This window comes from Astatotilapia calliptera, chromosome 3, assembly GCF_900246225.1.
Source record: "Astatotilapia calliptera chromosome 3, fAstCal1.2, whole genome shotgun sequence".
Taxonomy (NCBI): domain Eukaryota; kingdom Metazoa; phylum Chordata; class Actinopteri; order Cichliformes; family Cichlidae; genus Astatotilapia; species Astatotilapia calliptera.
The window spans coordinates 27,934,358-27,960,007 of NC_039304.1; the positions used below are offsets into that span (position 1 = coordinate 27,934,358).

At 43.4% G+C, this 25,650-nt stretch overlaps 1 protein-coding gene and 1 non-coding gene across 3 annotated transcripts; one reads left to right on the top strand and one right to left on the bottom strand.

The window, feature by feature from the left end:
• Positions 1-5,777: 5,777 nt before the first annotated feature.
• trnat-cgu (transfer RNA threonine (anticodon CGU)) lies at positions 5,778-5,849 on the bottom strand. The gene has a single exon. It is a non-coding gene; the product is annotated as a tRNA-Thr (tRNA).
• A 4,894-nt stretch (positions 5,850-10,743) lies between these two features.
• Positions 10,744-25,646, top strand: supt16h (SPT16 homolog, facilitates chromatin remodeling subunit). 2 transcript variants are annotated; one of them, XM_026162666.1, is made up of 26 exons: positions 10,744-10,820; positions 10,919-11,160; positions 12,163-12,255; positions 12,824-12,994; positions 14,386-14,538; positions 14,629-14,775; positions 15,074-15,225; positions 15,907-16,079; positions 16,655-16,745; positions 16,821-16,894; positions 16,977-17,089; positions 17,299-17,364; positions 18,571-18,669; positions 18,784-18,795; positions 19,067-19,182; positions 20,537-20,690; positions 20,829-20,956; positions 21,104-21,366; positions 21,481-21,599; positions 23,002-23,240; positions 23,331-23,406; positions 23,534-23,703; positions 23,810-23,939; positions 24,108-24,234; positions 24,388-24,462; positions 25,125-25,646. In XM_026162666.1, exons 2-26 carry the CDS (start codon positions 11,095-11,097, stop codon positions 25,220-25,222), a joined length of 3,105 nt encoding a protein of 1,034 aa, XP_026018451.1. In that variant the 5' UTR covers positions 10,744-10,820; positions 10,919-11,094; the 3' UTR covers positions 25,223-25,646. The 2 variants fall into 2 exon arrangements, with proteins under 2 accessions (XP_026018451.1, XP_026018452.1); XM_026162667.1 differs by lacking the exon at positions 18,784-18,795 and having other exon boundaries at positions 10,761-11,160.
• The last annotated feature ends 4 nt before the right edge of the window (positions 25,647-25,650 follow it).

The window sequence follows — 25,650 nt, forward strand, 5'->3', positions numbered from 1 at the left end:
GTGTCTTTTCCCTGGAAATGAATATTTCCAGCCAATATAGGCAATCCATCAACATGGCTGGAGTTATATACAGTCTGTATAAGTGTGGTTAATCTAATGAAGATTTGTAAGGAGACGGCAGTTTCTGTGAATTCACAGCAGTTACACAGTGATTAGTAATAAACAGCCAGTGAGAGTGAGTGGATTTAAGAAAGTCAGTGACTCAGGTGTGTCGCTTGGTTTGTCATCTGTTTGTGAGACTGGAGGAGACGTAGAAATCTTTTGTTTTAAATCTTAGTTAGGAAGGTTCCTGTTTGAAAACAAGCACTTTTTGTGAGAAATGCAAGAAGTACATCTGCAGAAAGCACACAGTTACATTCTGTCCATCATGTGGACAAAACTGTAAATGTTGAACATTGGAAAACTGTGAACATTGGGAAAGTTCAAAAGAAATGTGTTTGTAAGAACGAAAAACCAAATTGTTCCTAAAATAGTTATGGAAAGTCTAACTGTTGTATGTCTGTGTTCTACATGTTTATCTGATGGGAAATAAAGTTGCTATTGTTTTATTGCAGTTTCTTGACAATTCTGAGTGGATTTACACAGTACGGATCTAAATGACCCGCAACAAAATCAATGTCAATTGTTTGTTCTTCAACATAATACAAGGGTTAATGTCCAAAACTTGCTTATGATCTTCGATTTGTAGCAGATCCACTATCACACAGCAGCTGGAGCAGTCTCCAATGGAGGTCAGTCCACTGCTGCCACCTGTGGCCACATACCATAGCCTACTACTAGATTAACTTGTGACACACCTGCTGCTATGATCACAGTGAGTAGAGGCTGAGTGGCTGCACTTACCCCTTGTACATCCAAATCTACCCACAAACATGTTGAAAGATGCAATGCCAGCAATGTGGATTGTCAACACTAAAAACAATCAGTAAGCAAAGACAACAGGGATCATTTGTTTCTGTTTATTTAGCACCCACAACATTTGTAGTTGCCTTCTGCACAGGGGAAGTCCACACACACTGTGTGGTACCACTTTCCACAGAAGGTGCAATCTGCAAGATTGAATGAGATTGTCAGAGTCATTGTCTGACTGTTTATTACTAATCACCCGCTGTACATTCACAGTAACTGCCATCTCCTTACAAATGTTTATTTGATTAACCACACTTATACAGACTGTATATAACAACCAACTCTAAAATGTTCGTTTGCAGAGTAAAGACACAGACAGACTACACTAACGACATGTGATGTTACAACACTAGTGAAATATTAGTGTCATTTCATTCATTTCAAAGGTTTATTTGCATGACGCACAAACAGACACAATTGAAAGGTACAAATGTGCATGACACGAATTCAAACGTGCTGCAGATGTGTGTCACAGGTTGATCTGGCTGTAGGCTGTGGCACTTGGCCAGAGGTGGCGCTGGTTGACTCGAGTCCATGTTAGTGCACAAAGTAAACTGCTCGCTGTAGTTGTGAAGCAAAAACGCTGAAACCGGAGAAATAAACCGTGCGAGGGGAACGATAATGATGACAAGAGTCTCCCGATCGTTTACTCTTGCTGTCCTGTGAACAACATCGGCGTGGTGTTACTTGTTTGCTGTTTTCGCGATCGCGTCGCGCATGAGGATATCACCAGGTAAACTCGCCACATTTTTAAACATTTTGTTGTTCAACAGCATCAAGACTGACGGAGTGTGTTTGAGACAACCTCACAAGTGTCACAGATGACACAATTGGCGTTTTTTTGCTGGTTTGTCGGTAGCAGCTCCTGAAACGCAAGACTGCCACACATCTGTTCGACCAACGCCAGTTGATCTAAACGCCAGTAGATCTGGAACACCGGCAAACCAGCCTGTGAAATGGATGAAACACATCGTGACTGGGCTCCAACTGCGTTTTGGTGAACATGTTCCCCAGTGTGGTAGTAAAACCAGGGGAAAATGCTCTCGTTAAATACTCTTAAAGGTCTTGTGCTGTATATGTAGTGATACGTTTTCAAAAGAGACAGTAAATGACAAAATGCTAGTAGCAGATGATATTATTTAAATGCTGTCATGATTTTATGTGAACATTTTGTCATTTGTAAACTATAAACAACATGGATTCTACATTGTAACTGATGTGATGTTCTACAAAGTGCTTTTGATAATAAAAAAACATTAGTTTCTTTATTCAACTTTTTGAACAGTGGTACTTAGTAAGTACATATTCAGTAAATGCAAAGTATTTACATGCCCCCCTAAATACAACATTATGGGTTATTCAGAACAGAACTCTGCTTGGAGAAATATTTTCCCATCAGTTGATCCAACTCCTCCATAGTAGCAGGTGGAATTTTTCTGTTTTGAGGACGGCTTCTTGTACCTGTCACTACAGATGGTCTGTTTATGTTTTGATTGAGAGCCTTTTTTTGGGCAGCTGAAGAGGAGAAGTCTATCTTATGGCCAACCTCTGGCTGTATCTTGGTCATATCACCCAGCAAAACCCAGTATGCAGGTTCATCTGTAACAGTCCTTGTGCCACGGATCAACACTGTTGCTTCTACTTTAAACAGAAGAGCAGCGACACGACTGCAGGTCTCTGCGACTCCGGCCATACAGGTGCAGTTCAACCTTCCCTGTGATGCTCACTATGACCCATGCCCGCAATGCTGGTTCATTCAGTCTTTGAGAGTGCAGGACCTGAAACACACAAAGTTAATTTAAGACAACAACTTTAATGAGCCAAGACCGACACAAATGTATTTGATCTACTTTCAAATCCATTTATCATAAATGTAACAAAGTGTTTAGAAAGTTGCCACATACATGTAATTTTTAATCTTTTTATGTATCCATCTATAGAACGCTGCATGTTATATTCTAAATCTGCCTGTTTTGTTTTTGTCTTGTTTTTTTAAACCTGCCAGCAAAAACGAATCTAAAGTATGTAATGCAAGGATGTAATCACTTTCAAGAGGGAGCATAAAGTTTGACTTTAAGTGACAATTATGAATCACAGATTCTGCAGGTCATTAATCAATGTAAAAAACTAAAACAATGTATTTTTAGTGACACAGCACACAAATATGGAAGCAAGATGTGTAATTAGGATTTATTTAAAATAAATATGAATTAATTAGTGCAATATCTTTAACCATAGAGAGAATGACAAAATCCTTCAGGACATTGTCACATCAATGCACTGAACTCACTATGTTATCCATCTAACAGAGCCTCAACATGTTCTCACTGTAATTTCCCCTCATGAATGAATTTATGCTCGCACTAATCTGAATGTTTGGAGGGAAATCAAACGCATTTTACTCGCTGTACTCGAGCTGACTTCCCTTTGTTTGAATGACGGCGTACTCACAACGTGGTCTAAAAATAGCCAAATCTTGTACCCAACCATTGGTGAATTGCATGTGCGCCTACAGAGATTTATAAACTGGTGCGCCGTGTATGCGCTGACTCCACAGACGAGGTACGAGAATATATCAGGCTCAGTCAATACCGGTTGTTCTTCAGGGTTTCTACTCCACTGCCGTGTTTCATACGGGTCCACATTTCCAAAGCAGGCTATTTTTTGCAAGTACCGTCTCTTTGCATCTGGACGCAATCTGGCTCTATAAAGTCCTTTTTCTTTTGAGCTGCTTTTAAGTATGGTTCGTAGCGGTCTTCTTTCCAACAGTGTGTTTGTTTTGATTCGTGGCCTGCTAAAATGGTGCCACTCTCCCACAATGCATTGCGGTGTGACAACTCCAAAGCCCTATGGCATCCATTGAGCGTAATGCTTCCCAGTCATTCATAATCCGAGCTCCGCGTTCGTGACATAATTGAAGGAATCCCTGCTCACACCGCTGACTCACACACTCACCGGTGATATCCAGACAGCTTATGATATTTTCTCAAACTGCTGCGCTGAAAAAGTTTCCAAAGAGCACGCTGTGTGAGACGATAAACATCATTTAACCTTTTAACCTGTGGCTCAGGCGAGTCAGTCACTGCAAACACATTTGTATCATCAAGTGTTTGTCAAAAGAAAAGGGTATGTTTTTCTACAGTTAGGTTTATTTTCTATGTGCAGTAAAGTGCATCATCTGTGTTCAGTCATACATTTTGTAATTGTTATAAACAGAACAAATGTTTTCTCAATTCACTGCTTGATTCTTAACTTGTTTAAATGAAACATGATGAAATGTCATTGCATTATTTTTTAAATGTCCTTGGCAGTGCATGTGTCTGCATTGTAACTTACTAATAAAACGTCCTGTGTGTACTTTGGTGTGTGATTTATATTATTTTATTGCACATAAATCAGTAATTTTATTTTACAGTTATACACAGCCTTATATCTCTTCTTGCTGATGTTGTTTCCAGTGTAAGTAACTTGGCTGCATGACAAATGTTCTTAGGGATCAATAAAGTATTCTGATTCTGATTCATGTGTAGTATTTAATGATTCAGTAATGAATGAATCTTGACCTTCTTTGAAAACCTTTCACTTCATTTGAAGCATCTCCTCTCTTGTTATGTGCCATTCATTGCTATTCCCTCTGCTTTACTGCTTCCATGATGTTAAGCTGAGTTTAAATACTGATCCGATACTTCCTGGAGGTTTTTATTGTAGAAAGACTCTTTCTGATGAAACATCAGCTGAATTTGCCATATCAGTGTGCTGAAGGAGGTATAACATCTTTTCTGACATGCAGTGGAGCCCTGAGAGTCTGAGACCAAGAGTGAGAATCCTCCTCTTTATTTAGGTTTGAATTGAGTTTGGACAAAGTTTATTCTGAAATGATAATATTGACTTAAAATGTGATGGAAAACTTTAATCTGTTAATGACCACACTCTGCACGGATGTGTGTTTATACACTGCTTTGCTTCTAATCAGAAGATTAAACAGAAGATTAAATTAACAGAGAAGATTTTTCTTATTCTACCACAGTCGCCGTGGAGAAAGGGTTGCATCCATTCTTGGTTACATGGTCACAACAAAATGACTGCTCTGCTTCGGTTATGAGCTTTCAGTTGATATCACATTGCAGGGTGACTTCACAATGACATCACAGTTCAGATATTATGCTATAAACAAGGTATAGCATCACCAATAGTGACAACATCAGTGATTCACTGATGTTGTCAGGTGAAATAGAACCCATGAGACGGAGCAGGTACCGCTGTTTCGGACAATGCCACGACGCAGGTATTGACGCAAACATGCGAGGTCTACTCGCCCCGTTCGCAGACGCAGGAGACCCCACAAGGCCTCCGGTGTCCGCTGACGTGGGAGAAGATGCCGTCGCAGACATTAGACAATTTTAATAAACATGTTGCAGGCGCATTAAAACTTTAATCCAATGAATTTCTTTTAGATTAGTGTGTTTGTTTGTTTTTTTTGTGGGTTTGTTGGAAACAGAGAAAAAAGTGTTTGGATGAACAATTGCAAAAATGATTGTTGTACTAGAAGACTCTCCTTTCCCTTTATTGTTTCAACCAATTATTTAATTTGTCATTATTAACATTAATATGAATCATCAGTGTAAATATGCATTTGTGAATGTCTCCTGTTGTCAGATATCCTGTTTGGATCGTCCACTTTGACTCTTCACAATGTGAGTTATCTTCTGTTAAATATCTAAACCTGTGAGTAAAGGAAACTGATATTCACACTGAGTAAAGCGCCAACAATAGCGATGTTGTTGCACCACAGTCACGTTTAATGTCTCTGGTTATTGGGAGTAGAGTGTTTGCACCACTCAAAGCAACTTGATCACCAAAGGCACTAAAGGCACGGATGGGGATTGAACCCATGATCTTTGGTTTACGAGACCAACGCCTTTCCACTTGGCCACCATGCCACACATGCACAACTTTCTATACCGTAACATCACATTGCTCTTGAATTGTTCAATTAACGTTGATGAACATGTTATCCCAATAATAATTTATTGGGGTATTTTGCTCTTTCAGTCACTGAAAGGAAGATTTCCTATATTGATGCAATTTATTATTTTGTATTGACGTACTTTTCCTGATTTCATCTGTACAGGTGTTCCACACACTAACTCCCATGACTGTAATGCTCTGATATTTTACATTTGTCCACTGGCTTGCTGAACATAAGGATTCCTCTGAAGTCATGAGTTTTTGGTCTTATTTGGAACAAGTTCTGAATGTTGTGGGACAAAGATTTATTTGCGGCTTTGTATATTGTTTACGCAGGTCTGAGGTTAACCAATCTGAAATGAAGATGGCGCCGGTGAGGTCGGCTGCCGTCACGACTGCTCCAACCACTTTTTCTTTGTTTTTTAAGTTAGTTTTCAGCGTTTCTAAATCGGCAAAATCATCACCATTGGGTACATTAGGTATGACAGTGACACTCTTGTTTCTATTGGTATACAATGTACTCACAATTCGAAGTTTTTAACTCCGGATCCGAGCTGGCCGAGTGAGATCTCGAGGGAGAACAAAGGGAAGCGGCGGCGGCCTAGAGGGAAGCGAGCCGGCGTCAGGAACAGGCTGAGAGCTCGTGCACACCGCACACCTCTGCCTAGCATCCTGCTCGCCAACGTCCAGTCACTGGAGAACAAGCTTGACAACCTCAGGGCCAGGATAAAGTTCCAGAGAGACATTCGGGACTGCAATCTCCTCTGCTTCACCGAGACATGGCTGAACCCAGCGGTGCCGGACCACGCCATCCAGCCGGCCGAGTTCTTCTCGGTTCACCGCATGGACAGGACACGGGACTCGGGGAAGTCAAGGGGAGGCGGCGTGTGTTTAATGGTGAACAACAACTGGTGCAACAGTGCGAACGTTGTTCCTCTCACACGCTCCTGCACACCAAATCTGGAACTACTGTCCATCATGTGTCGTCCTTTTTATCTACCTCGGGAATTTACATCGGTCATTATAAGTGCCGTTTATATTCCACCACAAGCGGACACGGTCACCGCCTTATGCGAGCTGCATGAGGCACTCACACAGCACCAGACACAACACCGGGACGCTGCGCTTATTGTGACGGGGGACTTTAATAGCGCCAACCTCAAACGCGCAGCGCCGAACTTTTATCAACACATCTCCTGCCCCACCAGAGGTGAAAGGACACTGGACCACTGCTACACTACGGTCAAGGACGGCTACAAGGCACAATCCCGCCCTCCGTTTGGCAAATCTGATCACGCCGCCATCTTCCTCATGCCAAAATATAAACAAAGGCTGAAACAGAAAGTTCCGGTTCAGAGGAAGGTCGCGCGCTGGACGGATCAATCGGTGGCCGCGTTACAGGACACACTCGATGACGCAGACTGGGGCATGTTCAGAAACAGCTCCGATGATGATGTCAACGTGTTTACGGAAGCGGTTGTGGGATTCATCGGGAAACTAGCGGATGATACCGTGGAGACAAAGACTATCACAACGTTTCCCAACCAGAAGCCGTGGGTGGATAAAACCATCCGCGACGCTCTGAGATCCCGCACCGCTGCCTACAACACGGGACTCACAACGGGGGACATGGACTCGTACAAAGCCGCGTCATATAACGTGCGGAGGGCGGTGAAAGAGGCGAAGCAGCGCTACGGGAGGAAACTAGAGTCACAACTCCAACAGAGTGACTCTAGGAGCCTGTGGCGGGGACTAAGGACAATAACGGACTATAAAGCACCAACAACCGGTATGACGAACGCGGCCGTGACTCTGGCAGACGAGCTGAACACTTTCTATGCTCGCTTCGAGGCTGCAGCTAAGGTCTCCAACAATGCTAGTGTTAGCGGCGCTAACGGCTGCAGACAGGAAGATACTGCCAGCACCAGAAACGTGCTCGTCATCTCCGAGCATGAAGTAAGGAGAGCCTTCAAGAGAGTGAACACCAGGAAAGCAGCAGGACCAGACGGCATCCCAGGTCGTATCCTAAGAGACTGCGCATACCAGCTAGCTCCTGTGTTCACTGAGATATTCAACATCTCTTTATCTCAGTCGGTGATCCCCACATGCTTCAAAGAGTCCATCATTGTTCCTGTCCCGAAGAAACCCCACCCTGCTTCTCTCAATGACTATCGCCCTGTAGCCCTCACCTCAGTAGTGATGAAGTGCTTTGAACGCCTGGTCAGAGACTTCATCATTTCTTCACTACCAGACACACTGGACCCACTACAGTTCGCTTACCGTCCAAATCGTTCCACAGACGATGCCATCTCTCATCTCCTCCACACATCACTCACTCACTTGGACACTAGAAGGGGGAATTATGTTAAAATGCTCTTCATAGACTACAGCTCTGCATTTAATACCATAATTCCCTCCACACTCACCACCAAGCTGGAGCATCTGGGACTCAGCTCATCTATGTGTCAGTGGATCTCCAACTTCCTAACTGGCAGACCACAGGCAGTAAGGATGGGCGGACATGTCTCAGCCTCCACCACTCTCAGCACTGGAGCCCCCCAGGGGTATGTTCTGAGCCCCCTGCTGTACTCTTTGTACACATATGACTGTGTGGCCACTACCAGCTCCACCACCATCATCAAGTTTGCTGACGACACCGTCGTGGTGGGCCTGATCTCTGATAACAACGAGACGGCCTACCTGAAGGAGATTAGGAATCTGGAGAACTGGTGCCAGAGGAACAACCTCCTTCTAAACGTCAGTAAGACAAAGGAGCTGATAGTGGACTTCAGCACTAAGCAGGAGAGGAACTACCAGACCCCCGTCATCAACGAGTGCCCAGTGGAGAGAGTGGACAGCTTCAAATACCTCGGAGTTCACATCACGCAGGACCTGTCATGGTCCTGTCACATCAACACCGTGGTGAAAAAGGCCCGACAGCGTCTCTACCACCTCAGACGCTTGAGAGACTTCCAACTGCCCACCAAGGTGCTCAGGAACTTTTACTCGTGCACCATAGAGAGCATCCTGACGGGAAACATCTTAACCTGGTTCGGGAACAGCACCATGCAGGACAGACGAGCTCTACAGAGGGTTGTGCGGTCAGCTGAGCGCACCATCCGCTCCGAGCTCCCTGACCTGCACTCAATCTACAGCAGGCGGTGCTGGACCAAGGCCAGGAAGATCGTGAAGGACCTCAGCCATCCCAACAACAGACTGTTCTCTCTGCTGAGGTCCGGAAAGCGATTCCGCTCCCTGAAGACCAACACAGAGAGACTGAGGAGGAGCTTCTTCCCGCAGGTGATACGGTCTCTCAATCACACCACCACACAGTACTGACCCACACATATGGTTCTTACACACACACTGGACTTTCTGGACATTGTTTTTGCACACATTGTTTTTTTGCACAACACTGGTCACTATATTCTTCATTTCCGATTAATACTTGTACAGCTGCTGTTATTGTGTATATATTTATTTATATTTAGATTTCTTCATACATTCTTATATAGTTCTATATTGTGTATTTTGTTGTACAGTTATTTTATTTTCAACTTTAATTTATATATTTTATCTTATTCTTCCCAGTTAAATTTACCCTTCATTCTAATTTGTGTTGTACAGTTATTTCATTTTTAACCTTAATTTATATTTTATTCCTTCTTAGTTAAATTTACCCTTTTTAATTTTTCATATTTATTTCCTATCTTATTCATAGCCTTTTCCTTTTTTGTTTTCTTTAGGTCACGAGCAGTTGTCCAAGCATTTCACTACATATCGTACTGTGTATGACTGTACGTGACAAATAAAATTTGAATTTGAATTTGATCTTTAAATTTGAGAATATTTAATTTGATAAAAAGTGGATTTGATGGTTCTCTTGAAGTAGGAAAATATGTTCATTAACATTAATTGAAAAATTCAAGAGGAATGTGATATAACAGTAAAGATAAGCTTTAATAATATAATTGTTATCGTTATTATAAATATTATTATATTAATAAAAATAAGGTTTATTAATGAATAATTATTATTAGGGAAACATGTTGATTAACATTCATTAACGTCTTTAATTCTTTATTCTGCAAAACGGAAATACCAGGTCTACTCAGTCAACAAAAACAAGCTATAGACCTCCGTAAGACATTCAGCTCCACTTATTAAAACATTTGTGTGTTTTTGTACGTTTGAGCCTGAATGAATACTGTTCACACTGTATGAATCAGAACCCCCCGAAATGAATTCAGACTTGTGTACCCAATTCTTCTTTTGAAGGTAATTAAATCATGCTGTACAATATGCCACCCTGGAAGAAGAACAGTTCTACCGAATAATAAAATGTCCCAAAAGTACCATGATATTCATGCCCACGATTAATGTATGCACACAAACACACAAACATATAAAATTAATAAATTAAATAAAAATCTGCGTTAATTTTAGTCAATGAAAACCCGACAAAGAATGTCATATAAAACATCACCCTGCAGAGAAAAACAATTAAACTGGGAGAGCATCACGGGCCATACGTAACCACTGCTGGTATCGCGAGAATTACGTCAAATGAGTCGTTTGATGACGGTGGCGGGAAAACCGCGGTGGCGGGCAATGCAGCGTGGTCAACACTAGACAGGGGGTGCTGTTGTGCAGATAATGTGTGAAATGCGCCACAAAAAATAATACTAAAATAAAATAAAATAAATAAAAAATAAGAAAGTAAAAATTGAATCGAGGTGAAATAACGCGATTGTTTTTTCTATTATGTTTCGGTTGGTGTGAAAATATAATGAAGCGTTATGTTATGTTTTACGGTTTTATAAAATCTGATGTGTGAAGTCTCAGAGGGGGGAGGGAGGAAAAAAAGACTGGAGGGGAGGGGGGTGCTGTGGACTTAATTATAACAGATTGGTGTGTACGTGGTCGTGTGTGTCGAGTAGGAGGTGGGAAAAAATACAATTTTAATAATTTTGCGAGTTTTAAAGCAGGTGAAAGCGGGCTGTAAGGTTAGCGTGCGCTGTGTTTTTACATGTCTCCTCAGCTCAGAGGGCCGCTATTGTATAATTATAAGGGAAGCAGCAGCATCTCGTGGTGGTATTTGGAGCCCAGCAGGCGTGGAAAGAAAGTGCGTTGTTGTTAGTTGACACTGCTCATCATCCTCATCCGGCCTGCTGCGAAGCGAAGCCGGGAGCTGGAGTTTGAAACGGAGCGCTCACAATGGCGGTAAACCTGGATAAGGACGCATACTACCGCCGGATCAAGAGACTATACAGTAACTGGAAGGTAAAATATAGTAAAGGGGGAGTTGATGTGAGGCGTGTGTCCGCTCGGTGTGCTTTAGTGGAGAAAAGTGCAGCTGCTGGCGACAAGTTAGCCGCGTTTTTCTTGCCCGAGCGAGCGCACTGTTGTTAGGATGAGCGGTGATGTGTCTCTCGCTCAATACCAGGGCGAACACTGGTCGCCACCTGAGCTCCTTTATTCCTTTTTATTTCACACACGAATCCAACCTTTGCACCACCCTTATTTTGTTTTGTTCTTGTCTCTACTGGCAGGCTGGTTGCCTCTGGTTAGCGCACCAAAATCGCCCCATTCACCACGCTAACTAGCGTGCTAGCATGTTAACTTTACTCCAAGCTAACTTATTAGCCGAGCGGCTAACTGTGTAATAAACCAGCCACTTCTGATTTAACACTTAAACTGAGATGAAGCCGTGCTGTGACGGTCGTCAGGCACATAGATGTGCCTGACAGGTGGCTAACTGCACCACTTGTTTACATTTACTGCCACTTCGCACTTGGCTGCATGCTAACATTAGCTGGCTAGTTAGCATGAAAGTAACGCCAGCATCCTGGTGACATGTGCAAGACGTCCAGAGCTGCTTTCTTTATTACCGCTCTCACCTTTGTTTAAAGATTCCTGCGTGAATTATTTTAATCTTAAGTACACTCTTTTCATAGGTTGAAGTACATTTTAAGAGCTGCTGGCTCTTGTTGCTGACTTTTCAGCTCATATTTGACCCCATGTCACGCTCTCAGGCTGCTTAACTGTTTCATGTGCATTGGAACTGCCATTTAAAGCCTCTAAAGCACCTTTAATGGGACTTAATATAATATCGCCGGATATCCTGAATGATAAACTGGATTAGCTTTGAGTTGTGTGGTTGTGCCACTACTTCCCCAAAGAACAAGTCCAGATGGAGTAGGAGCACCTCACTGTGGACCTCATTATATGCTCTTTATCATCTCATGCGTGACATCAAACTGTGTGTATGTTTGTGTTTTGCAGAAGGGAGAAGATGAGTTTGGCAAAGTCGACGCTATCGTGGTGTCTGTGGGGGTTGATGAGGAAATTGTGTATGCCAAATCCACAGCCATACAGGTAAGTGTGGAGCAGCACGTGAAAGGAAGGCAACACCTTTCTCTCTGTGCATTTAGGAAGGGAAATGGTTGTTGCAGAGTGACTGCAGTCAGTTTGAGCTATTCAAATGACTTTAATGAGTTGTTATTTTTATTTTTTGTTTTTTGCAAGAATCTCAGCTGCCATTGAGTATTTGAAACTTAATTTAACAAAATTGACCTTGGGTGTGGCTTAAATCTCTTTTGTAGTTCCCTAAAGTCCTCAAGCACGTTGTATCTGTTATATCTTAGATAAACATTTTACAGAGCTGTTGCATCCTGTGCCTCCAGAAAAGCAAATGCAATATGCATCTACAACCAGCTGTCCTTGAGGGTTATTCAAGTAGAAAATTATTATTTAGCTCCAAAACAGTAAAACGCCACCAAATGCAGGAATTTACTCCCTCCTCCCCAATCCCCCCCCCCCCCCCCCAAAAAAAAAAAAAAAAAAAAAAAAAACAGCCCTCAAGCTTCTCCAGTGAGTCCATGTTTAAATTTGTACTGGGATTTCCCCCCCCCCCCCCCCCCCTTTTTTTTTTTCTCTTTCTCAGACGTGGCTGTTTGGCTATGAGTTGACCGACACCATCATGGTGTTCTGTGACGCCAAAATCATCTTCCTTGCCAGCAAGAAAAAGGTGGATTTCCTCAAGCAGGTGGCTATAACTAAAGGCAACGAGAATGCCAATGGTGTCCCGCCCATTACCCTGCTCACCAGAGAAAAGGTAACGCACGTGAGGTCGCCTCATATATACACACACATGGAAGTTGGTGAGAGAGTGTGATGTGTTTTTTTTTTTTTTTGTTAATGGCTAGGTTTATCCAAAAAGAGGAATCTGATTTGTTATTGAGTGCTTGAGAAAAATCGAAAGCTTCCTCTTTTGTGGTTTGAGTTCTTCAGACTTTTTTTTTTCTTTATAAGTCACATGTTGTTCAATCCAATGCAGTTTTGTTTCTCATCTGTCATCTCAAAGTGATTTTTATTGTAAGGTAAAGCTCCTGCAGTACTACAGAGAAAACCCCAACAATTGCATGACAAGCATTTGGCGACAGTGGGAAGGCAAAACTTCCTTGTAACAGGAAGAACTTCTGGCAGAACCAGGCAAAGGGAGGGGCAGCGCTCTGCCATGAATATTTGGTGGTGAAAGGAAGAAGAGAGCCAGAGATTGATAATAACTAATAGCTGGTTCAGTTTGGAGGGTGTGAAGATTTTTAGCCACGTATGTATCTGCTGACTTCGTCTTCAAATCTAGTTTCATTGCATGTGCGTTGTTATTATTACTTGCTTTAATTTACAACAGCAGTAATTTCAAGGCAGTTTATTTTGTAACAGAGTCGTACTCATAGGTGATAAAAGACTCCATGAGAGGAGCAGAGCAGGACTCAGGCAGCGGTCGTGATCCTGCAGATGGACTGGTCTTGTATCAGTTTTCTATTTTGAGCTTTTTAGCACAAGCCTTTTTCATATAGCACTTTTTCCTCTTCTACCTTTTTCTGCACTTTGACTACACTGTGACTGCTCTAAAGAGGTGCAGTCCAGTGAGGTTTTGCACAAACTGTCACGTCAACATCTTGGGTTGACGCTGTTATCTGACGTCCTTCTTCCTCTTTGGACACCCCCTGCATGCTCGAACTGCTCAGGAGGGCCTCCTGCAGAGAAAAGCAAGGGTTGTAGAGGGTGGAGTAGTCATACTTCAAAAACTGCATCCTTCTCATGCACGTGGCTGCCACTTCCACGAAAGGACTGGTTAATTGTCAGGCTGTAGCTGGAGACGAGAGACCACACCAGATGTAGCCGGCACAGAGGAGATGGTCGTGTGGAGAGAAGGATGACTCAGATGTGATGGTTTTGCACTCGGGTGGAGACGGGAGAGGCAGGTTTCTTGCAGAGAGCACTGTGTTGGGATTGGCAGGAATCAAAGTTTCTGTGAATGTGCTGAACGTTAAACAGGAACATTAGCGCCTGTGTTCTACCTCGTCGGTGGTCAACACATGCCTTGTGTGGGATTTAAAAGGTTATGAATCGAACAGCCTTGGAGGAGGGGAAGGCGGAGTGTGCTAAAAATGATTTTCTTTTTCCTTTCATCCTTTTATTAGTGTATTACTTGTTTTTCAGAACGAGAGCAACAAGGCCAACTTTGACAAGATGATCGAGGCGATCAGAGGTAGCAAAGAGGGCAAGACGGTGGGTGTGTTCAGCAAAGACAAATTCCCAGGAGAGTACATGAAGAGCTGGAATGACACGCTCTCTGCTGAGGGACTGGAGAAGGTGAGGCGCAATCCAAACACATCGGCCAGCTCTGCGAATGTTACGCTCCCGTTTCAGTCGTGATCAGATGTACTCTGCTTCTGTCTGCAGGTGGACATCAGTGCTGTGGTCGCCTACACGATGGCGGTGAAGGAAGACGGAGAGCTGGCCCTGATGAAGAAAGCGGCAGCCATTACCAGCGAGGTTTACTCAAAGTTTTTCAAGGAGCGCGTGATGGAGATTGTTGATGCTGATGAGGTGAGGGGGGAGGAGCAGCTGGACTTGGTGTCATTTTGTGTTTTCAAGCTGTGTGTTGCTGTCTGCTTTCAGTGCTTAGAACAGCTTAAGACACAATTTATCCATGTCATATCATAGCGTTTGCATCACTTTTCGGTCATCAGTATATCTGTAGATTATGAAGGTCCAGTGTAGCACAGTTTGTAATAACGCACAAACACTCTCAGATTAGTTTTGGAGACTCTGTCCCTGAAGGTGTAACTAATACTGGAGCAGCCGCCACACGTCTTTATTTGTGTCTTTTGATCCTCTCCAACAGAAAGTGCGTCACAGCAAGCTGGCGGAGTCGGTGGAGAAGGCCATCGAGGAAAAGAAGTACCTGGGTGGTGCGGATCCGTCCACCGTGGAAATGTGTTATCCTCCCATCATCCAGAGCGGTGGGAACTACAGTCTCAAGTTCAGCGTGGTCAGGTGTGTGCAGGTCCAGTCTCACTTAAAGCCAGGAGGCATTTGCAGCTGGTTTTGTCACAATTAAATAAATTGGTTTTGGTAGTGCTGGAAATGTATTAATTTATTGTTTTGTTTTTTAAAATTAATTTTTTAAACAAAGCTCTTTAAGATTCACGTTCACAAGAGCTTCAGGGTTGGTCCTAGTTGATTTTCAAGGAGTAAAAACTTAAAGAAATCCAAAATCAGGATCCAGCAGCCTTTAATATAAAAAAAAAAGTTTACATTTTATGGGAAACATGTAGTGCAGCATTAGATGAGTAGATTTATGAGTCTTTAGCCACAGCTTAATGTTTTTTACGGTTTAATCTTTGATGTGAATTAAAGTATTCGAGTGTTAATGAGCTTCAGAGATGCTTTCAGGTGGATCTCAGTGCAGAGCTAACATACCTGGCGACACACCTGTTTAGCACCCAGATAGATGAGTTGTGCTAATCCTCTCTAAACTCAGAAACAAAGCAGCATATTCCCTAAAATACTGAGCTGCTCTTGAACATTTTGTTTGTTTTAAATCGGGTAGGAAAACACTAGGATTTATTAAATGCTGCCTAAGTACAGCTCACAGATGATAGATTCAGTCAACAGGACAAGATGAGGAGCAGAGACCAGTTATCAATGACCCTCTATCGTTCCCTCTCTGCGCAGCGATAAGAACCACATGCACTTTGGTGCCATCACGTGTGCCATGGGGATCCGCTACAAGTCGTACTGCTCCAACCTGGTGCGCACACTCATGGTGGACCCCTCTCAGGAGATGCAGGACAACTACAACTTCCTGCTGCAGGTGGAAGAGGAGCTGCTCAAGGAGCTCAAGCACGGTGAGTTTAGGAGAATGGCAGTGGAATAACTGGGAGCGAGCTGGTTTGTGCTCTGTTCTGTAATCTTTGCGCAGTGCAGGGCTTCGTAGTTTGAAGCACTGGGAATAAAGTCTTTGTGCGAATGCGAAAACTCAGGTCACCTGAGTAGCATCTTTAAAAAAATGCTCATTGCTGCTTCTTGGAGGGATGTGATCTGTTCCATTGGTCGATTTGTTTGTTAGCAGTCTAGTGCTCACAGTCTAAGATGTTCAAGTTTTGCATATAACAGCTCAAGTTGCTAACACTGGATGAGGGTATTTATTAACCTTCATTGACAGCGCCAAAGGTCAGAGAAATGCGTATGCAATGCTTCAAGGTCAAAGGTCAGACATCGGTTTAGCGCTGGCTCTTTGGTGGGAGCTGTGCTTTTGTTTAAAAAAAAAAAAAAAATCAGGCTGTCTTGCATTATGAAAATCAGTATCACATATTTTACATTTTCACTGAACCTGAACTGTAACTTGTTAATGAGTTTTAGGCTGCAGGAGGGAAGTGTGTCAGTGCTGTCTGTGTGTAAACCTCCTGCATGTCCTCCACAGGAGTCAAAATCTGTGACGCATACAATGCAGTCATGGAGTACGTGAAGAAAGAGAAGCCGGAGCTCGCGCAGAAGCTGACCAAAAACCTCGGGTAAGTACCCACAGGGGCTTTCTTCTCTCGGACGTCCTCAAATTCAGAACACTTATGTCTGTTTCCTTGTTGTAGTTTTGCGATGGGGATCGAGTTCAGAGAAGGGTCGCTGGTTTTGAACGCCAAAAATCAGTACAGACTAAAAAGAGGTGAGACTGTCGACTGTGTTAAGCACACAGGTGGTTTTATGCATTAGTGAAAGTTTCTTAAAGGAGACGTTGTGTCCTTCAGGGATAGTGCTCAGCGTCAGCTTGGGTTTTTCTGACTTGGTGAATAAAGATGCGAAGAAAGAAGAGCAGAAGAAGTACGCCTTGTTTCTTGGTGACACTATACAGATCAATGAGGTAAGCAGCCCTGTTGGAGTAGATCCCAGCAAATGACTTTGTCAGACAAGCAACAAAAATATAAATGTTAATTTAAAAAAACAGTAATGACTGGTCTGTACACACTGTTAAACACATACGTGTGCATCTGGTTAAGTTGCTGTCTTCATGCTGATGCTGAAGCATGACGGTCAGTCTTTTTGATGTCCTGGTGTGTGTGTGTATCACAGGAGGAGGCCGCCACAGTCCTCACACCGGTGAAGAAAAAGATCAAAAACGTGGGAATCTTCCTAAAGGTGCGTGGTCACTGTGTCCGCTTTCTATAAGAGTCAGGAGCTGAAGAGGAGTATTTACGTCCTTATACATTTATAATCACGTATTATATGGACAGAGGTGTTTGGGCCACACCTCTTAGGGTTGCTGTGGCTCTGGTGGTTGACTGAATGATACTCCTGCCTGTGTATTATTTATTAAGCCATATATTTATGGCTTGCCACCACAGATTTTAATATAGTGTAATTTCTCTGTTCACCTCATGGTGGCAGCACCATCTGATCCATGTTGCAACCAAAATAAGAATAAGACTTACAATACACAAAATAGTAACTCACATTTAACATGAGCCTGAGACGCTGATGTTCAGCAGCTTCACTGAAGTTTCACGTATTGCTGACCGCTTTGTCGTTATTATTTTATTCTCCACATTTGAGCGAAAAAGTAGATTTATTGTGTTTAGGCTTGAAAACAAGTGATCGCCATCATGACAGTTCTTGTGTTACTGAAAACGAAGTGGGGTTTTTCTTCCCCATTAATAAATACGGTACTTTTGGAAAGTGTTTGGACACTCCCGGTGCACTTTAAAAGCACTGTACGTGTGTGATTGGGTTGGTGATGCCTGTAGTACAGCCCTGCTTTCAGTTTATAAACAGCATATGTGATATTTAATTTGTCAGTGCTGAGCTTTCACTCTGGTCAGTTTGTTGTTGTGTGTGGACTCCAGTTCTGGAAATGCAGTTTGTTGCCCCTTTGAGAGCTTCGTGGTAGAGCAACATATACATGCTGCAGGTTGTTGTTAAAGGAGACCGTGAGGCTTGCAGAGGATTTCTTTGTTGCAGGGAACGTGGGAAGGAGCAGCAACTGGACTTTCAAAATAAGAGGGAGGGGTTCAAAAGTGTGTGAAAAATGCTAAAACAAGGACAAAATACACCTGGGCAGTTTAGCAGAGTGAAGTGGGGAAATGCTGATGTGCCATCCAGATGTTAGGGTTTTATCCTTTCATATTCATAGTTTGTATATTGTGCATACTCAGCAGCAGCACCTGAGATGCAGCTCTCGACTTTTCATAGATATGTTTGACATTTACATGGTTACAGATGCTTTCTGTGGTGCTTCACCTTTTCTTTCACCATCTACGTTTTAAGTGTTAGTGTGGTGGATTTCTTGTGAATCTGATTTAAATAAGACGGAGAGCAGGAAGTGAACGTTGTTTTCGCTTCTTTTAGAATGATGACGAAGAGGATGAGGAGGAAGAGGTCGACGACGCAGAGGAGCTGCTGGGGAAAGGCGCGCGCAGCGCCGCTCTGCTCGCTGACAGAACCAGGGTAAGTGCGGGCGCGTGCGTCGCTCAGTGTGTGACTGGTGGGTTTTTTTGTGATTTTTGCCGCCTTGACGGAGTTTTGATAACTAAGAGTGTGAATGTCTTTGTACTCTATCAGCTACTTGGGAAGGTAAGTATTCATTGTTTTTTCCTAAAATCTCATCAGCTGAACTGGTTTAGTCTCAAAAATACCTTTGCTGATGGGAATGAAGTTGTTATTTTTATTTGAGTGACACTTTTGTGTTTGTTTCTGTTTGTTGTCCATCCAAAGCTTTAACACATCTGTTCTCTGCATGTGTGTTGTGTTTTTCCACCTTATTTTTTTAAAAATAGTTTTTAAAACAAAACGTGGTCCTGGTGTCTCCGTGTGGTCACTTAGTTGTGTCTTTTGTCAAACTTAGAACGAGATGACGGCGGAGGAGAAGAGGCGGGCTCACCAGAAGGAGTTGGCCAATCACTTGAATGAAGAAGCGAAGCGCCGTCTGACGGAGCAGAAAGGAGAGCAGCAGATCCAGAAGTGAGTCGGTACTCTCACCATCCATAATGAACTGAAGCTATCAGGTGAAGAAACGGCATGAATGTGTTAAAGAGATCCACTCCGGTTAAACTAGAGTGGGTCAATGTAGTGCTCAACCACGCAAATGCTTGTTGTAGGTTGTAGGTCACCAGTAGGTGTAGCGCAGTCCAGATCTGGACTCAGACTGGTCTGGTCTGTACAGAGGAAACGCACAGACCAATCACTTACATTGTAACTCATCCCACCCGATGCTGCTCAACCAATCAAATCGTTTATTCAGAGCATTTGCGAAAACAGAAAACTCTGCAAGGAGGCGCGATAAATCGAGGAAACGGGCGGAAGAAGTTGTGAAGCTGAGATGGTTTACGCGTGAAAGAAACTCAAACTAGACCTTTTTTTTTTTTTTTTTTTTCAAATGACGTAAATTTATTTTTTAATGTAAACTTTATTTAACTTGAAATGATAAATATTTTATTATCAAATCAAATCACTTTTATTGTCACATCACATGTGCAGGCACACTGGCACAGCACATGCGAGTGAAATTCTTGTGTGCGAGCCCCACAAGCAACAGAGATGTGCAAACACAACAACACAAACGAGCAAAATACAAGAATGGCCAACCTGAAACTAATAAATATATGGGAATAAATATATATCGGCAGACCCTCGAGGTCATTGTGATAATTAATAATAAATAGTGTTGAACCCGTCTTAATTTTACTTTTCTAACTGGACCTCCTTAAGTTTGAGCTGAAGGCTCCTGCCTTCAGATGAAGTAAAAGCTGGAGTTTTGAGCTGAAAAGTGGAAACCTTTAGGGAAAAGTGTTTAAAGGCCAGCAGGGGCAGTAGTAAAAGACTTTGGTCCTGTGTGACACTAATAACCTGTGGACCTTTTTGGTGTCTGAATTGGATCGTGTGAATAAGAGCAAAGTCACAAAAGCCTGCAGTCTGATTTGTTACTCTTCAAGCTTCAGTGAAACTAAAGTGCAAAACAAGCAGGAAGTGGGACCCTTTTGCCATCAAAATAAAAGTTGTGCCTTTTACAACGTGCCGGTCCGCTTTTGTGCAGGACGTGTTATGAACTGCTCTGAAGTGATGCGCGACAGGCTGTCTCATTGCTGCTTTGATCGATGTCGGCATCAGCTGAGTGTGAGCGAAAAGATGTGTGGGGTGTTTAGCTATATTTGTTTTTTGCACGCCACACAAGAAACTTTAAGTGCCTAGATTTGTGTTCTTTTTCTTTTTTTTTAAATAAATAAACCCAGGACAGAGAAGTTGGCAGCAGAACTGTAAATTCTGACTTTTAATTAAGTTTCTCCTGATTAAGCGACTCCACTCTGCTTCCTCTCAGGGCCAGGAAATCTAACGTCTCCTATAAGAACGTGTCTCAGATGCCCAGAGAAAAGGACATCCGGGACATGAAGATCTTCATCGACAAGAAGTATGAGACTGTCGTCATGCCTGTCTTTGGCATCGCCACACCATTTCACATCGCCACCATCAAGGTACTCTTAGCTTATGCCTTCTATGGGGGGGGTCTACCACAACTACATCCAAACCAGTTGCACTTAGGTACACCAAGAGTCTGTGTTACCTTTTTGGTTTTAATTACAGACATTTTTCTTGCGTTTGTGCCTTTTTAGAACATCAGTATGTCTGTAGAAGGAGACTACACCTACCTGAGGATCAACTTCTACGTCCCTGGCAGCTCACTGGGCCGACAGGAGGGAAACATCTTCCCCAACCCTGAAGCCACATTCGTCAAAGAAATGTGAGTCTGTCCAGCTCTTTCTATCAGCATGTGTGTAGATTTCTCTGCTCACACATTGGCCAAGTCACTGTGTGTGTTTGTTGTGCTGCAGTGTTTGAAGGAGCAGATGTTCCAATAATCCTTTTCTTTCCCTCGCTCGCCTCTCAGCACGTACCGGGCGTCCAACCTGAAGGCTCCCGGCGACACATCGGTGCCCTCCACCAACCTGCAGAACGCCTTCCGCATCATCAAGGAGGTGCAGAAGCGCTACAAAACACGAGAGGCCGAAGAGAAGGAGAAGGAGGGCATCGTCAAGCAAGACTCGCTGGTCATCAACCTCAACCGCAGCAACCCCAAACTCAAAGACCTCTACATCAGACCCAACATCGCACAGAAGAGGATGCAGGGCTCGCTGGAGGCTCATACTAATGGTGAGGACAGAAGTCAGTGGGAATGCTGGGAAACGAGGATGCCCAAATCTCAAAAATGTTGTCGTTAAAACTGGGAATCTCTCTCTCTCCCCCTCCCCTCCTTCCCCTGTGCAGGTTTCCGTTTCACGTCGGTCCGAGGTGACAAAGTGGACATTCTTTACAACAACATCAAACACGCCATCTTCCAGCCGTGTGACGGTGAGATGATCATCGTACTGCACTTCCACCTCAAGGTATGCTTATTCAAAAATACACCCTTAAAATATCTGGAGACTTCACTTTCATCTGTGGTTAGGGCAACGCTCGATCATCACAGGGGCAGCAGGTGTCCACAGAGCTCTCTGCTCAGACCTGCTGACTGAGTTTTCTTTAGTGTTTGTTTGTGTCCTTATCACTGATGGCAGCACGAGACTGTAGCAACAACTATGCTAGGAGGTCTGTTTTCCTCTCCTGTCAGTTTGATTTGCAGCAAAGCAACTGAAGTGTATTGACAGCGCTCTCTGCTTCCTCACTCGACAGACTGAACTTTCACAGACTTTGTTCCACACTGTGATGGTCATGTGCTCCCTTAATTTATTTTAACATTGTGTGTGTATATATAAGTATATTTGTGTAAAATCAATATTACAAACCCAAACGCTCAGTGATGTAATATCATCAGAGCTTAGAGTTGAGCTGTGATGAAAAATAAAATGGTTTACAGTGTCAGGTTAGTTGTTGATCTAAGGAGCTTGGAAAGAAAAGCGTCTGAACTTAAGTTGCTTGAAGACATTTCAGCTCTCATCAGAGAAGCTTCTTCAGTTTAGGGTCAAATGGTGGAGAGTCCCAGATTTGAGCCCTGTGGGAGTGTTGCTGATGTTAATTTCACCTCTTATGAAGGAGTTTAACTTTTTGAGACCTGCAGTAACTATGGTGGCCCTAAGAGGGTAAACACACTGCAAAAAACATGCAGAGCACAACAAAAACTGAAAACAAAATGTTGGCAAAGCTCCCCAAAAAATTCCAAACAAAAGAGAACTGAAGTGATTTAGATGGATACAGTAAAAAGATGGAACAGCTGTGGTGAACTACTGAGGGCAAACATGCATCTACAGTCATTTATGACTAATGCGATTGAAACACACATGGTTCTTCAACATAGAAATGTGTGTTTTGTGAGCTTTTGCAGCATTATTTATTTATTTATTTATTTACTTTTATTTGCTGATATTTTCTTAAGTTGCAGTACTTTGCAGAAACTTAACACATTGCAATAAAAAAGAGGCTTGTAAAAGTCTGCCATTTTTGAGATTGCGCTTAATTGATCTTTTATTGTATTAGGCACAGTCGCACAGGCCTAGACACCGGTTGGTGACCCCCCCCCCCCCCCACCCGCCTTCAGCTACTTTTGGTTCAGAGTAGCTGAAGGCGGGCTTGTTCCCTTTCATCTGAGCAGGGTTAGGGGACTCCACCCCCACATTCCCCTTCATAACCTTGAGCACTCTGCTGGGTGGAGCTTCATGTTAACTCTAAATAAGTGTCTCAGTGATCTATAACTCTTCAGTGTATTCACTCATCATCTGTCTCTCATTGTATTTATGCGATTCCCTTTAAATATTCTGAAAATGGTCTAAAAACTGTTGCGTTTCTCTCCAGAACGCCATCATGTTTGGTAAGAGACGCCACACGGACGTCCAGTTCTACACAGAGGTGGGCGAGATCACCACAGACTTGGGCAAACACCAACACATGCACGACCGAGACGACCTGTACGCCGAGCAGATGGAGCGGGAGATGAGGCACAAGCTCAAGTCGGCCTTCAAGAACTTCATCGAGAAGGTGGAGACGTTGACTAAAGAGGAGTTGGAGTTCGAGGTGCCCTTCAGAGACCTGGGGTGAGTAAACGAGGCCGCCGGGAACGCAAACGTGCGAGGACAATGTGGACACCCCTGTGAGCTCGTGGCCCATGCTTCTTTTGTTTACAGGTTCCAGGGCGCCCCCTACAGGAGTACCTGCCTGCTACAACCCACGTCCAGTTCTCTTGTCAATGTTACTGAATGGGTGAGTGAGCAGCTGGCACTGAGCTGCAGACAGTTCAAAGGTTTAATCTGTGAAGAAGAAAGCTGAAATGTGTGCAGTGACCTGCCGGCAGTTCAGTCTGTTAAAAATCTGTCTCCTCCGTCTGCAGCCGCCGTTTGTAGTTACTCTAGACGAGGTGGAGCTGGTTCACTTTGAGCGCGTGCAGTTCCACCTGAAGAACTTTGACGTGGTCATCGTTTACAAGGACTACAACAAGAAGGTCACCATGATCAACGCTGTGCCCGTGAACTCTCTTGACCCTATCAAAGAGTGGCTCAAGTAAGGCCAGTCAATTTAATCAGTGACTTAATTTTTAATGCATCTAAAAAAATATCTCAGATGACTTATTAATACTTTTTTCTCTTCTCCGTTTTCTCCTTTTTAGCTCTTGTGACATCAAGTACACAGAGGGCGTCCAGTCTCTGAACTGGACCAAGATCATGAAGACCATCGTTGACGACCCAGAGGGGTTCTTCGAGCAGGGGGGCTGGTCTTTCTTGGATCCAGAGAGCGAGGTGAGTTCATGGTTTCATAACCTAAGCAGACATTTACAGTTTTAAAATGGTCCATGTTCCCAGTTTTTCCTTTCAAGAACTCCTTTCACGTCGTAACACAGTGCTGAGAATAAAATAGCGGCTAGTTTTGTGATTACATGCCTCTCTGCGTGCCATGTTTTGCCTCAGGGAAGCGGCGGCGAGGAAGATTCAGAGTCAGAAATGGAGGATGAGACGTTCAACCCATCTGCAGATGAAGAAGAAGAGGAAGAGGAAGACAGTGATGAGGATTACAGCTCAGAGACGGAGGACTCTGGTATGATTTCCATGGGCCAGTTTGAACCTCTGATGAATGAAAAGATCAATAAAAGCTTGAGAAAATGATTTGTACCCGAACAGCTCTTTGCCTTGAACTCACACTTGTACACACTGATGAACCAGATTTTCTTTTTTTGGGTGTGTGATACAGATTACAGCGCGTCACTGGGCAGTGAGGAGGAGAGCGGGAAAGACTGGGATGAACTGGAGGAAGAAGCCAGGAAAGGTTTGTATTTGTAGACTCTGGTTTTTCAAAACTTGCACTTGAAGAGCGTTCAGGGCTCGCTGTCAGTGTCCACATACTCAAAATAAACCTGGCATCAGCCACTAGAGGGCACCAAATGCACACAAACCCCACAGTACTCATCTAAAAGCAAACTTTTCACATCTGCAGCACCTAACTGTCATGTGACTAAATACAAACGGTCTCTTCAGGAATCACAGATTTAAATATGGCTGTTAACTCACTTCAATAGTCACACCTTTTTAGTTGGCCATTGGCTACTTAAATATTTCTGTTAATCGCATGGCAGCAACTCGATGCAATCAGGCGTGAACACTACCTGCCGAAATTCAGACTGAGCATCAGAATGAGGAAGAAAAGTGATTAAAATGTGTTTAAAAGTGTTTGTTGTTTCCCACGTAAATATCTCTGGAGTTTACAGAGAATTATATAAAAAAATAAAAGAGAAAATATCCAGTGAGCGGCAGTTCTCTGAGAGAAACTGCCTTGTTGATCACAGACTGCTTGAAGGCTGCAGACGTTATGCAGACGAGCATCTCTGAACGCACATGTTGGGATGTGGTGGAGGAATCTGCAGTATCAGCCACGAGGGTTGATCACAGCACAGGGCTGTTTCATGGTTGTTTCTGTTTCCTCCCCTGCAGCTGACAGAGAGAGCCACTATGAGGACGAGGACACCTCCAACAGGAAGAGGAAGGTGCGGCCATCAGCCCCGCCGAGCAAGAAGAAGCGACGGCACTAAACGTCCCAAACATCCATTCATACTGCCAAACCTGACCCTCCCTCCCACCACGGCCGGCTCCCTACACTTCACACAGACACACACCTGCGCTCAGACACACACCGTGTACATAGACGTAGACACCGCCCCCTTTGTTTATTTTTTATTTTTTAGTTGTTGTCGGTGAAGTGTCATGTTGCAGAACCAGCAGGACAGCCACACTTCATTCATTACCTTCGTTTTCCCACCTTCGTTCATCCATCCATCCGGGTTTATTGTCTGTGTGTGTGTGTGTGTGTCTGTGTGTCTGCGAGTGCGTGCGAGTGTGGTTAAATGGGTTTTTATTGCAAGCATTGTTTATTTTCTGTTAAAGAAAGCTGAGTTTCTTAACTACTGGATAATAAATAAAGACTTGACATCTCCTCTGCCAAGTGTTTTATATAAACTGA